This window comes from Anguilla rostrata, chromosome 7, assembly GCF_018555375.3.
Source record: "Anguilla rostrata isolate EN2019 chromosome 7, ASM1855537v3, whole genome shotgun sequence".
In the NCBI taxonomy this organism is placed as follows: domain Eukaryota; kingdom Metazoa; phylum Chordata; class Actinopteri; order Anguilliformes; family Anguillidae; genus Anguilla; species Anguilla rostrata.
Window position 1 is genome coordinate 14,734,905 of NC_057939.1, and position 14,619 is coordinate 14,749,523.

The 14,619-nt window shown below is 43.1% G+C and overlaps 1 protein-coding gene across 2 annotated transcripts in view; it reads right to left on the bottom strand.

Moving 5' to 3' along the window:
- poc1b (POC1 centriolar protein B) overlaps nt 1–14,619 on the bottom strand; it is a 29,408-nt gene that overhangs the window by 13,736 nt on the left and 1,053 nt on the right. For both annotated transcript variants that reach the window (XM_064343032.1, XM_064343031.1), the window contains exons 2-10: nt 14,362–14,446; nt 14,054–14,225; nt 13,549–13,728; nt 12,796–12,903; nt 11,475–11,590; nt 10,804–10,937; nt 10,348–10,416; nt 9,970–10,122; nt 9,099–9,176 (exon numbers count right to left, since the gene is read on the bottom strand). In XM_064343032.1, the coding sequence (XP_064199102.1) occupies nt 9,099–9,176; nt 9,970–10,122; nt 10,348–10,416; nt 10,804–10,937; nt 11,475–11,590; nt 12,796–12,903; nt 13,549–13,728; nt 14,054–14,225; nt 14,362–14,446 (1,095 nt within the window). The remainder of the gene's footprint in view (nt 1–9,098; nt 9,177–9,969; nt 10,123–10,347; nt 10,417–10,803; nt 10,938–11,474; nt 11,591–12,795; nt 12,904–13,548; nt 13,729–14,053; nt 14,226–14,361; nt 14,447–14,619) is intronic.

Here is a 14,619-nt window from a genome sequence, read left to right on the forward strand (position 1 = left end):
CTTTTATTATTGGCAATTTTGAATGGGTTTCTGTCATAAAACAAATTTAATAATAAATTTAAAAAACTGAAATTTCATATGTGCCTCTCCATTTTGCTGTGTGCTTCTAAATTTTCCAGATCAAGAGCACCAGTGCTCCCTGGTAAAAAGTTTACCATGAAACCCTGGAGATGCAGATATTGAAAAGCCTACTGAACAGAGAACAGAACAAAATATTAAAAGGAGGGGAAAAACCTTCACTCAATTACACTCCATTGCCTTCCCCATGCTCCTGCTCCACGAAAAACTTCATTCCGTGACTCTCCATTACATTCCCCACACTCCTGCTCCACTAAAAACTTCATTCCATTATTTACCAATACATTGCACATTAAAAACTTCATTCCATTACTCTCCATTACATTCTCCACTCTCCTGCTGGACAAGGTAAATGGGAGCTGTATTGTGCTGTGCAACAGAAGATACCAGAAAAAGAACACTTATGTTTTGTGCCTTTCAGAGTTGTCAGTGTTATTTAGTGTGTTGGATAACTGAGGGAACTGCAGTGGCTCCAATCAGACGTCTGACAAAAAGGGCTTCATTTTGTGACTGAGGGACGCCTCTCCAAGCTGAAGCTCACAGATTGGATAGATAAAAACGTCTGCCGCGTGGGTCTGCAGATGCTCGGGTATGGCTTGAGCTTTCAGACCACTGAGGTTCCAGAATGTAACATAACACTGCCCTCTTTTCCAAAAATGCGCAGTTGCAACCACCACTGAAGATCACAATAAATGACCCGCAAACGGATTTACGCCACTAAACACTGAAAATGGCAGCACATAACTGACAAAGGCCAACTCAAAGCCCTGGAATCAACTTAATCACTATAGTGCTGTCTTTCATCATCAGTTCAGTTGTCATTGGACAGTTGCTGAAAAATGTTTCAAAGGATAAAAATAACATACTTACGTACATATAAAATGTATTACACAAATTTAAAGGCAGCATGGGCTAGTAAAATGTATTACCCACCACATGTTATTCTGTCCTAAGGATTCAAGGTGGAGCTTTTGATGAATCATTTAAAATACGGGTGGCAAAACAAGTTCCTGAAATTACAAACATTCCATGTATGATCACAAGAGCAATGATAAACTTCAGCTATCTACAAGGTGTATTTACTACCTATGATATTATCCTGAGGAACAGCGACTATCTTACTAGCTTACTATCTTACATCTACTTAACTTCTAAGTCACTGTTTCCGAAGTACTATTTTTTTGCTAGATTATTATCTTTAGTTAACTTGCTATAAAGAAACTTAAAATGCCTTAAAATTCCTTGAACTAAGCACTTTTCACCAACATTCGCTTGTGAATAATTTATTTACTGTCAACACAGCACACTGCTTCTCATTTTTAAAACGTTTGATGCTGTTCATCTATAAAGCATTCCAGTAATCTGAAAACATCTCACCATGTGCATCTGAGATTGGGCTAGGATTTCAATACTATGCAGAAGAGTGGCACGCGACCGACTGCAGCGTTACCTCAGTTCACCTCACAGAGCCCCGTATGGTCAGTTCTGTGCGCTGCTGAACAATCTCATCAGAAGCACTATAGAGAAGGGCCAGAGCACCCAGGGGAACTACAGCAACCCCACCACTGCAGGGCCTTCTAATCAGAGGAAATGCTGTCAATTTTATTATTTTGTTTTATGTCGAGGCATGCAGAAAAACATCAAAAACATGTGACAGCCCTCGCCCCAAACCTCCTCCCACAGGATAAAACTGGCTTCCCCCAGCTGAATTCCATGAGAAAATGTGCCTAATTTGATTCCAGCTAATTTGATTGATCCACTGGAAGCTAAGACTTTGCTGATCTGCTTGCTTTGCACACATCCTTAATGGCTCTCTTAACATATGCAAAGCCCTTCAATAACTGACACTTTAAAAGACATTCAAATTGAAAAGCAACACTTGCGGGAAAGGGGGTTAGAGGATGTCAAATGATCGGTCTGTAGTCCTTTAAAGTACAGAGCGCAGTCCCCCAGAAATGGCACCAAGAGAATCTATAAATAAAAACGGCAACGGGATGGAAGTAATTAAAAAGCGTGACTTCCTGTTAAAAGCACCGAGAGCGGGCTTCTCGATCTCATGCGCCACAGAGTCACATGGAGCGCTGATCACGCTTGAGAAAAGAACCGTGAGAACAATCGATGCCACGAGCCGCGGGCCGGCCGCACGAGGGTAATCTGGCGCACACAGCACGCACACCGCGTGACGGCGCGCCAACCTGCGAGCAGACAAGCGCTCACGCGGCTACTGCGTTGCCATGTGCTTCTGGAGAGATTTCGCATTGGTAAAGAGTTATCGGAATTGCTGGAGCAGTCATCCGTGCCCAGACTGCCCCAGTCCAGCCCAACAGGGACAGATTTAGGGGTATCATTATGCAAAGGTCCCTGGGAAACAGTCTTTAGGCATGGAGACGGCTGTGAGCTTTTGTACCTCTGGCTGAATGATACCAACCTCAGAAAAGCCATTACTTCATATTTTCCCAGAAGAACCTGGGGAATAAACCATGTACTGGAGCCTAAAAAAAATCTGGCAGGGTAATAGGAATTTTGTTATAGAAATGAGTGAGCTGGTAGGAATGTGACAACACTGCATCCGCACGCAGGACAGCATCAGGCAGATAAGAATATTTGTGTACATACAAAGAAGAGCAGGGCTGAGGGAAATGGAGGCGGATGTACGGAGGCTTGCATTCATGCGTGTGAAGGACAGGAGGAGGTCAATCACAGGTGAGCCAGAGAAGGCCAGCAGAAGAAATGATTCAAAGCTTTCTTACTGCGGAGAAGACAGTTGTTCTGCCAGCCCCTTGAGCTTAATGTAATGTACAAACAAACCATGCTGCTGAGAGCAGACCACACACCTCTCACCGACACAAGGGGTCTTTATGAACCCCTAAGTGTATATACAATAACAACGGCTCACGGCCAACTTGCAAAAGTAAACAACTGGGGGCTTTTGGGTGGCGTGTCCAGTAAGCCCCGAGGGCTTGAATCAAATCCTGACCGTGCCAGTTCCAAGGCCCAGAGAGAACTGCAATTCCCATGTCTCATTGCATAACAGTGACTTCTCTGGCCAATCGGGTGCAAGCAGTCGGCCTATGCCCGCTGTGCGCAGGAGGAACAGTCCACCTATGCCAGCTGTGTACACAAGGTATAGTCGGCCTATGCCAGCTGTGTACAGGAGGTACAGTCGGCCTATGCCAGCTGTGTGCAGCAGTGAATGAACAGGACTGCCATTGTGATAAGGGGAAAACAAGTTGTACTAATGACTGAAATTAGCTTTGCTCTGAGAGGTTTATTCACTACATACACGTAAGAATATGATTAATAATCACAAATAGTATGTACGTGAAGCTCTCAAGCATGTGACAATGTGCAGAAAAGTGAGACTAGTCTTACTTTCGAACATTTAAAAAAAAAAAAGGGCATGCAGACGCCATAGGGATATTTCACTGTGAAACTGCGCGGATGGTCTTAAAAGTCTCGCCAAGCAAAGATCTTTATCTAGAGAACTTTCTCACGGCCCTGTACTAATGATGGAGTTCTGACCAAAGGGAAGCAGGAACTGGCTGTTTGATAGCCTGGATACCATCTTACAGCCAGAGCCCCGCATCTACAGCCTCGGCATGGATTGAGATAAAACAGGATGGAGGTTAGCTACAATAAGAAAAAGGAAAATTAATTTAAAATTTAATTAATGGCAGCATAAATTAGTTTACGAACTGAGCAGGCAGTTCTTACTCTTTAAATAAAATAAGGCTTCAAGCATAGTTATGAAATTCTGTTGGAAAGTGTCAACATTAAATTTTAAAGAACAAAAGCAACCGTTTCTCCATTTCCAAAATTTTACTGTATCATTCCGTTATATTTCATGTTATAGGCAGTTTTAGTTTGAATTGTATGATGTAAGCAAGAGTAAAGACTATATCAGTTCACATTCCAGCAAAGTTCAAACTGAGATAAACTTGTGTCCTTTCCTATGAGTGAAGGACAAACATACGACAAACAGGAAGTATTATCCAAATCTACACTGAGATCTGCTACCTAGACCTAATGTCAAAAACTCCATGGCCACATTAGGGCTGTGCTGGGGCCCCAGGAGAGTGAAAGACGTTGCCTTAAAAAAACAACACATGACCCCGCACTCCCCATCCCAATATCCCTGCTGGCCTTGGTTGGCGACAGAAAGGAAGTGGTTGGCAGGTGGTGCTGATTGATGGAATAAGGGGTCAGGGGCCAGAGCATTCCCTACATGCCTGCCAATCAGCTGCGAGGACAAGCTGACAGCACATGGCCGCTGGTGTCCATGGAGACCGGAGCCCTGAGGAAGCAGTCGGGAAGTGCTGGGAAAGGGATGGAAACAGGGCTGGGCATTCTAAAATTCCAAAGCCCAAGGAAGAAAGACAGACAGAGACTGAAGGGAAGCAAGAAAGAAAAAAATAATAATAATTAAAATTAAAAAAAAACTCATGACAGCCAATAAAGTCCTGAGCTGTACCAACAGGGAACAAGGGAACGAGAATGCCGGCAGTCCAGAATAGAAATACATGACTTCCTAACAGGTGTGCTGGCTTACTGCTGCACTGATACAGCTTGCCCTTTGACCCCCTGGGTGTTTGGTTACTCTGACCCTCAGCTTACACCAGAAAGGACATGGATTCATTTTCCCTCCATGTCTCAGTAATCTACACTGGAACTCTGATTTAATGCACTTTACTGGACTTAAAGAAGATTTAAAGATTTTGCCATTCCACTTCCTTCCTGTTTGTGTAAACCATGGAATTACTGTATACCTTTTTACTGATCACTTGTGTGCAATTAGCTCCAAGAAAACCATATTACTGAATTCTGAATTATATCTTCTTTTCAGCTCTTAAGTTACTAAACTCTCCAAGCTATAATGCACAACACTAAGTACTTTATTCCGATCTTGGGAGCAGCACCTGAATTGTTCATATGTTTTGTGCTAAAAACAAGAGATTCAAATGACATCCATCAGTTTAAAAAGCCTGCAACTACCTGATTCCTTTAAGACAACCAAATGCAAACAAATGTAAACATTCCTTCAATGTATACATGGTACACAAGTATCAACATTAACAAAACAGTCTGACATTTATGCAAGGAATTGCTATGTAATCTGTGTAAATCGCAGTGCAGTACCGATCTTCAGCACAGTGCTACGGTAACATAAGGAAGCTTATTGATGATTTTGCTTGCCAATAGCCTGGCAGCTGAAACAAATCCAATTCTGTTTCACCATTAAAAATTCACACTTCTTTGTGAGGATGCGGTCTGGTTATGCAGCCGAGCGATATGTACGGCCTTATAGAGAAAGCAGGAGAGAAAGGGGGAGGCGGAGGAGAGAAAAAGAAAAAACACACATCGCATCTCTGCCTTCGCGTTGTCCCCGATACCTGTAACAGGAAGCACGGCTATTTATAGCCCACGAGGGGAGTCGCTGTCAGTGTATTTTCAGCAGCTCCCAAAGGCACTGCATTATACTAAATGAGAGGGAAACAATTACTGGTGTACCAAGAACCCGCTGGCTCACAGCAAACACAGTCCAGCCAAGAGCTCCAATTTACTGCCCCTTATCTGAAGGCCGAGTTCATATCTACGTGCAGAGCAGGAAATGATGGTGCCATACGGTGCCAGGGGCACGGTTAACAAAGCTGGCAACATCGACCGAAACCTTCCTCGCCTCTGTACATCACCCCTGCAGAGAACCCCAGATGTACTCGGGCAGAATTCTCAGGTTAAAGAAGCATTTTTTTTTCTGAATGAAGGAAGTCATCAATGGATGGTTTACATGCAAAAAGAGGATAAATATATTTGTGAGTGCTCCTGAAACATAACTGCATTGAGACGGTCTCAGTCCTGAACTTCGCAGTGGCTCACATGTGAACATAAACTGACCACGTTTAATTACAATGTAGGGATTGAAGGATTTATACACCTGTACATTCAGCAATATGGCCACAGCCAGGGCGGAAAGTCAAATTACACACCTCCCCTTTTTACTGCCACGCTCCAATAATGTCTTTCCTGTATGCTATAAAACTCCAGACTGGTGCGCACGCCTGACTGCCATGGCTCCCTTTAAGGAAATGTCACACGTCAGGCTTTAGAATGAAAGCAAAGCTCACCTATCTTTAGAGATTTCCGTCACAGCGTGTCATTCAAGATCACCTGGTATCCACACATCAAGGCCACTTAATACACCGCGCGGGGTTCCGCAGGATATGGCCTCAGATACTTCCCTTTCATCCCTTTACTCTCACACGCACAGGCACATGCACATGCACACACACACATACACACCCACGCACGCACACACACACACATTTCCACACACATGCATATATACAAACATTACTCAAATTACTCCAACTTAATTAGCGGTACAGCCCGACTGGGAAAGTAATTAGCACGTGACGAAAGACCCGTGAGACTCCACCCTTGCGCTAGCCCTCAACAGCAAGGCACTATGACTGATCTGCATTGAGAGCCACTGATAACGCACAGTGCTTCTGCTCATTTTTCACTGAGAAGCCTCTCACCCCATCACTCAAAAAAAGCCACCGAGAGCCCCCCTCTCCCCCCCGCCCCCCCCCCACCCCTGACAGAGGAAGCACGCTGAGACAGTTTGATGTGCAGACCGGATGACACCCCCATGATGGGCATTTAAATGCCACAGCTGTACCCAGCCGTCCCATGTTGAAATGAGGGGGCGGCATGCCCCGGGGGGCAGTCAGCACATGGGGTGGGGGTGGGGGGTGCTCCTATTAATAGACAGCGCTCCCCTCCCGTAGCAGAGCCCCTCTAGCCTGTGCGAGCACGTGCCTTCCTGCAGCTCCATTCAGGCATGCCCGAGCACCCGGCGGGCATGGGGGGTCCAGGGAAGGCAGCCAAAAACACGCGCGCAGCCGAGCCGCAGGCCCGGAGAGGCCCCTAAACGAAAACCATGCGGGGCCCGGAGAGGCCCCTAAACGCAAGCCATGTTGTGCTTCATTTTGGGTCATTAATACTGCCAATGAGGCACACTACATTATTGTTGTGCTGTGATGTGATGTTTTGCAACATCTAGAACCAATACAGATTTACTATAGCATAATACTAATACACTGTTGCCAAGACAGTGACATTCGCAGGGCGTATGTGTAGAACACCGGTAATATACAGAGGGGGGAGATTGTGATCTAGGACCTGGGGGGGTACATGGTGATCGCAGACTGGGGCACCAGTGGTTTTGGCCTATAACGTTACACTGAGAATATTTTCCAGAACAACTAATTGTTTTTCAGTACATTTACACAATTTTCTAATTTCCCATTACTTTTCCATGACTGGAAAACTGCACTAAAAAATACCCATTTTCCAGAATGAGTGGGAATCCTGCAATAATACTGTCTTGTTTGATACCAAGTATATATCTGTTTCTGTGCTGGGAGTACGGGTTATTCATGCGGTCTACAGAAATGACCAGGCCTGACTGTATCTGTTGTCAGACTCAGAAAAAAGTGAGAGTGTCTGTGTGCGTATGCTCGTCATACTGGCCCCAGTCACATGCATAACTGACCACTGACAACACCCTCTTCTCGTGCTCTCTAAGGTATGTAAGCTCTACCGATATAATTGACCTTTTACGTATAGTAACTGGAGAGGTTTATAGCCAGATCAATATGCATATTCACTGATGACATGCATCACAATTCATTCATGGCAAGTCAGCAGCATCTCATTTAAGTTTTCATATCACCATCAGACAACAATTTACTAACTTTCAAAATATGATTGTCCACGCAACTGGAATCACATCATACATGTAAATACATACATACTTACATCACTGAGGAGTGAGATATCACCAGTCTGCATTTAAGGTTGTTTAATCAGAAATGATTTATGAAATTAAGCGGAAAAGGCCCCAGACAAGAACACAAAAAATGTTGATGAATGGATTAAAATGGTACAAACATCGAGTCATCCATGACCATCTGGTCAAAAAAATCTAAAAGGTCTGCAGCACCCTCTGGTGGATACTGTTGGTGTTTTAGGTGAATTCATTTGAAGACTGATTTACCAAGACCTTTAGCATATGCAAAACCTTTTAGCACACACAAAACTAATAAAACAACCAATGGCTGGTGCAAAACAAATACCATATCCAATCATTGGTTATGTTATTGGTTTTGCATGTCCAACAAGGTTTTGCACATGCTACAGGTCTTAGTAAATCACGCCCCAAATCTTAACATCTCATTACATTATATTACATTTATTTTGCAGACACTTTTATCCAAAGCGACGTCTCCATGCACAGTTATTACAGACTCAAGAGGACTCAAAATATTGATTTCATTAATGTACATCCTCATGGTGTCCAGAACACATGTGTATGCAAGTGACAAGCATGCTAACAATTAAAAAGCAACAATACAACTCCAAGCTGCTGCAGTTGCAACACAGTGATTTAAAGTTATGCCCCTGAACCAGGGCATAAGGTCAGGCATCATATAATGAGGTGCACCGCTGCCTTTGTCATTTGGAGCAGTGATGCAGGCTAGGGAACTTGTAGCCAGAAGGCAGCAGGTTTGAGTCCCTGGATGGAAGGCCACTGTGGCCCCTTCAGCACCGTACTGAAACTGAATGGCTGAAGTACACACCCAAATATACTGCATTAACAGGCAAACCAATGTAAAGTAAGTGTGGGGGCAACCCTGGTCCAGGAAAACCACAAAGCTGTGCTGGTTTTCATTCACACAGGACTAATTAATAAATGAAAGCAGCTGGTCAATTCACCTCACCTGGCTAAATATATACAAGTCTAAAATGGTTGCTGATTATACGGTGAAATAAAACCCAGCAGACCCCGTTTCTCTCCAGGACGTGGCCTGGCAACCCTGGCCAAGCAGAACTATAACCCGATGCGTTCTTCCTTTCCTGTGTTGATTTAAATGCTGTTACTGGGATAGCATCGTTACTCAAGGCCCTGCTGAACACAGAGGGTATGCAGGCATGGGTTCAGGGCATGAAGGACTTACTGTGTTGGGGAACAGGACTGGGCCCATCTCAACGATGTGCGGGTCGGCAGACTGCGTGTCTGCCACCGTGGGGCTGATCTGAGGAGAGAGTGGGGTGTGAATAAACTTACGGCAGGATGCCAAAGTGGAGCAGCTGCTCACAGACCACGCAGTCACACCAGGAAATGCAACTCTCACGCTGTGCTTTTTCCAGAGGTGGAAAGTCTAGGGGTCAGAAAGTAAAAGTCCTGTCATGCGTTTCTTCCACACATGAACTCAGCCAACTGATTTCCTGAATTAGTTCTACTTCCTGGCTGAATAATTGTGCTAATTAGCAAATCCTGGCAACTAGAACAAAATACTGGGGTGGACATTTACTTTCTGAACCTGGATTTCCCACCTCTGCCTTTTCCCACTGACATCAGTAGGTTGGAGGGCGGGACTGGCCTTTCTTTTCTTTTTTTATAGGGGAAAAAACTGTGATGGACAGAAAAGTTCATGCTTTGTTTCAGATTTATAAGGTATATAGAGCAAGACTTCACAGAATAAAACCAAGCAAGGCAGCTGAACAGCATCAGTGATGACTCAATATATTAAATTTGAAAAAGATTTAGCTGGAACAAAGAGCTATTTTCGGTGCCTAGCCCTAAGGATATCGTAAACTTTGAGCAGAAAAGTCAAATAAAAACCCTTTGAAGATTATTCTAGAATGCATTAAACTGCTTTTCCTAACATTCTGTCGAGCGGCCAGAGAAGAAAATGTATACAAATGCTGTAATGGTTTTGAGCAAAACTATTTTTATGCTGCAGTGGTTTGATGCATTTCCAAATGGAGCCCAATCAGTACTGAGGGGAATGTCTCTGAGTGTCTCTGGGCATCTCCAGACCTCACCTGTATAGAACTGGATGGTGCGGTGTGCAGGTGGGGGCTCCTGGGATAGATGTCGTTGACGTGAGGGGAGGGGTCAGGGTTCAGTCGCCGGCGGTGCCCCTTCAGGACCTCCTTGTAGTTGAACACGTCAAAGTTGGTCCTCCACAAGAGAACCTGGAGCAAAGGGTGCAGTGAAAAGCCAAACCTGTACACAAACAGCACCGCTCTGGAACATGCCTAGATGAATCACCAGGCTCTATGGTGGGACTGATCTCTCATCTATTCCACAGTGAGTGGAAGTGACGTCATTCATTATCGTCCTGTCTGCAGGTAAGGTGTCATGGCTTGCTGCAGCAGTCCAGTTTGAAATATGCGGTGTGAGCTTTTCTCCCCCCTCACCTCAGAGTCAGTGCCCCCGGAAGCAAAGACGTCACCCCGGCGAGAGAACATCACCGCGAGGACAGGACCCTGAGGAAGATCATCATCATCATCATCATCATCATAATCTTAAATATCACTGAACCAACTGTCATTCCAAATCATTTAAAAATACTCTGCATGCTGTTCGGTTTCATAATTACTAAGCTTGCTGACACAGCTAGCTTGGAGGAACCTCAGGATTAGTAAAGACAATGGGCTCAGCTAACACAGTTGACTTTTATTTGACTTAATATTAGAAGGTAACAGGAATTGGACCTAGTTCTACAGTAGAACCAGTATATAATGCCCAAGTCTGGCTGCAGCTCTACAGTGGGGAAGGGGTACAATGAATCAGCTTAGTGTATTCATTAAAAGAATCCAATCTCATTGAATTAAAAACGATACAGACAGGCTAGTCAATCACAGCGCCACTACCTTGTGCCCATGGAGGGTATAGATGAGCCGACCCTCAAGGAGATCCAGGATCTTCACTGTGTTGTCACTGGAGGCACTAATGAGGTAGTTATTTGATGGATGGAAGGAAAAGCAATTGATCCCCGCACTGTGAACTGATCCAGAGAAAGAATTGAGCATCATGTCACAAATGAAAAAAAGAAATAAAACCACAGCCATTCACCAATTAAGCAGACCGGGAAAGCTGTCCATACTGCCACTTCAATCCAAACTTATTATATGTGTAAATTCCAATGATGCACCAATGTGCACACTAGCTAAATATCTGCCATTAACTCAAGGGAAAGAAGAATGTTGGAAAACATACTGTACAGTATTTTTCATGTCATAAGTTCATGGGTCAAGTGTCAAAGGCAAGCGTTTAAAAATCAAGCAGTTTTGGCCAATATGCATAGGTAATTTACATCTTTTGTCTTAATTGCTTTAATATGCCAAGCAAACAGTGCAGCAGCTAGACAAACATATCCACATTATAGATATGTACATTCATGTATTATATATTACTCTTCATTGACCTGGTAAAGAACATGGGAGGGATCAGTGCACATGAGAAATTCTCATGGGAATGCCAGTACAGTGAAGAAAGGCCTCCCATTCTGCCTCAGGTCCATATGTTTTTGGCTGGTCTGTACCTTGGTAATGCTGCAGTAGTTTGTTGGTGCGTATATCCCATATTTTCAGTGTGTTGTTTGACCCCGTGGAAGCGATGCAGGTGCCGCTGCCGTTGAAGTCCACAAAAGTCACTGCTCTAGAAAATCAGTTGAAAAACAATTAACACGGATGTGACAGCTCACTCATTATGTCATTCAGTTTCAGTGACTCACAGAACAAAATGAAAGCCAACCGTAATGTATGCAAGCAGTGAATAAAGGAATGATTATATGATTATCCATGCAAACAGCTTGCATGTGCACTGTATGTAGGAATCATCCAGACGTACTCAAGAAAAACAGAAGATGTTTAACATGCGATAGCACAGTACTCCATTTCAAAGAATGATTTTTGATTCGGTCAAAATACTAAATATTAACACAATGCACAACTTAATGCAACATTATATATATAGGCCTATATATATATATATATATATATATACACATATATATATATATATACACACACACACACAGGTTTCTTTTTTATTCTTCACAAAAAAGCAGTTAATAAAGGGTATTTTACTGCCATCTTGTGCAACTTTTCCTATACAATAACATTAAATTCTGATTCAGCAGAAGATTGTGGTTCATGCACAACAGTATACAAGATAAGTAAAATTACTGTTTCACTTTACGGTATTACAGCAACTGTACTACATTACAAGGCATGTTAAAACATGCATGGCTTAGTATTGGGCCTGTACATAAAGTAATAAAATATATTTGCCCATTCCATTTATTTAAACACATTCCACTTAATAAAATAATCTGCTTGGAAGCCTACAATCTTCCAAGACAGATGCTATTCTTACAAACATATTGCGCCAGACTACTTAATAGCGCCCTCTCATGGACATTCTGAATATACACATACATTCTGGCATACTTCCAGTTGATTAAAAAGGAGCAGCTGTGCTCAGATTAGCTGATTTTTTTTGTTTCCTGTTTAACCGCCACTCTGTCTGCAGGTTTCAACGCCACATGGACAGAGGAAATTATGCAGATAACCTGAAACCTAAGGCAAGCGCAAGCATAAAAATACAATTAAAAGTAAGTGCACTGGGTCCAATTTCTGGCATTTACTGTTTGAGCTTTCAGAAACTTTTACCCACATACCACTTAGACAATGTGCTGGATTTTGGACAAGACCCTATCACAGTTAAACTGAATGTCCCCAGATTAAAGTATACCCCACTCAATTTGTAGGAATAATACAAAAGTGAACAGGTTTTATCCAATAATTCCAGTAATCAAATCCACTGCTCCTTGTGCTGCCACATTAAATTTCAGCCCCTACCCTCCACAGTCGGTGAACGTGTTGATACACTGCCGGGTGTTGGTGTCCCAGAGGCGCACCGTCTTGTCGTCACCACAGGAGACAATCAAACGACCATCTGGTGAAAACCTGAGAAACAGGGAGGTATGAGACCACAGAACCTGCTCTCTTCAGCCCAGTCAGACCGCATGAGTGGCACTCGAAGAAAATGAGCCCTTTCCAATTAATACACAATATGATGTAAACAGGGACAAAGCATTTTGTCCAAAGCAGAACGAATCATTACGTTTATTTTTATATGGTTCTCTTGATGTAAATGTCACAGTGCACTTTAGAGAACACACAGTACATTCTATACGAACAATATGTTATAATATATGTTTGAGTGTAGAAGTGACTGCTAAAAGGCTAAATGTTAATGTTATAATGAAATGTATGTGAATGAAGGCAATACTGCTTTAATAATGAAAAAAAAAAGAAAATGAAAAAAAGCAGGTAGGTAGCAGCAGTGTGATGTAATCTTTCATCTGAGACAGACAAGTCAAAGACCTTCAGGTAAATACAGTTTGTCTTTATTTTGTACCTCCTGACTGGATTCCACAATAAAGGCATGCTGTGATCACATTCACAGGGAGTATGCACCCTGACTGCAGACTACACTATCTGATAGGACCAATCTTTATTACTTGACAGCATATGACCCAGGACATGTGACATAGCTGACAGCACATCAGGCTAATCACTACACTTGCTTTGACAGGCTTGGGCTCTTACCTGGCACAGCGGACCCAGTTGGTGTGCTGGCTCAGAGAGTACAGGAAGCGCTGCCGATGAACGCTCCACACCTTCAGAGACTTGTCATCGGAGGCCGTGACCAGCCTCTGGCCGTTATGGGAGAAGCTGACACTGCGCACTGGGGCCATGTGAGCTTTGAACACCGTTGACTCTCCATTACTAGAAGATACGTGTGCACACAAAAGATTTCAACTAAAAGTGGGAACAACTACGTATTTAGGGTCACTCAGCTTTGGTGCCACCCATATAAAATAATGTGAATTTTATCACTGAATGAAGAAACGCTTACATAATTCAGTCAAACAAAAGATTAGCTAGCATGTGTGAGTTCTGTGTCATTGCACTTACGTTTGAAAAGAATAACTCTTCTAAAAATAGTTCCCTTTTGCACACAGTTAAGCTATGAAAAGAAAAGAAACTCTTCAAAGAACATTTTCCTATTTATATTAAAAATGTATTTAATAAACAGATGACCATAACTCACAAGCGGGGTGTCCACAGTCTGACTGTTTTGTCTATGGATGCAGAAACCACCAGATCTCCACAGGGGGAAAACTGAACACTTGTGATGGCATCACGGTGTCCAACAAATCTCAATGCCTTGGCCTTGGGGTTCAAGTTCCAGATCATGAGGTTTGTGTCTGCTGAGCCTGTAACTGTACATACAAAAAGATGAGAATCGAGTCTGCAGGTGATTGAGCAGGGAGCTGTGTCATTGCTGACAGAAGCCACACCATTCTGAGTGTAAACTAAGCAATGGCTGTGTTGCTTTCTTGAGTAGAGCTAACATACCCAATTGGTTGTTGTTGGGACTGAAGTCAGCACACGTGACTGCACCCTTGTGGCCTTTAAAATGTCGTTCCAGGGAAGGATCCTCCTAAAATAACAAAGTTTTTTGCATATTGGTCATGTCTTTTAATTACTTTGTTGACTCTGACACTAGTTAGCAAAATGACATCTGATTGAACATTAAGTTATTGAATATGAAGATCTAATGACGTTAATACAGTTCAGTGTGTTAGTGTACAATTCACGATTAGCAATTATGTT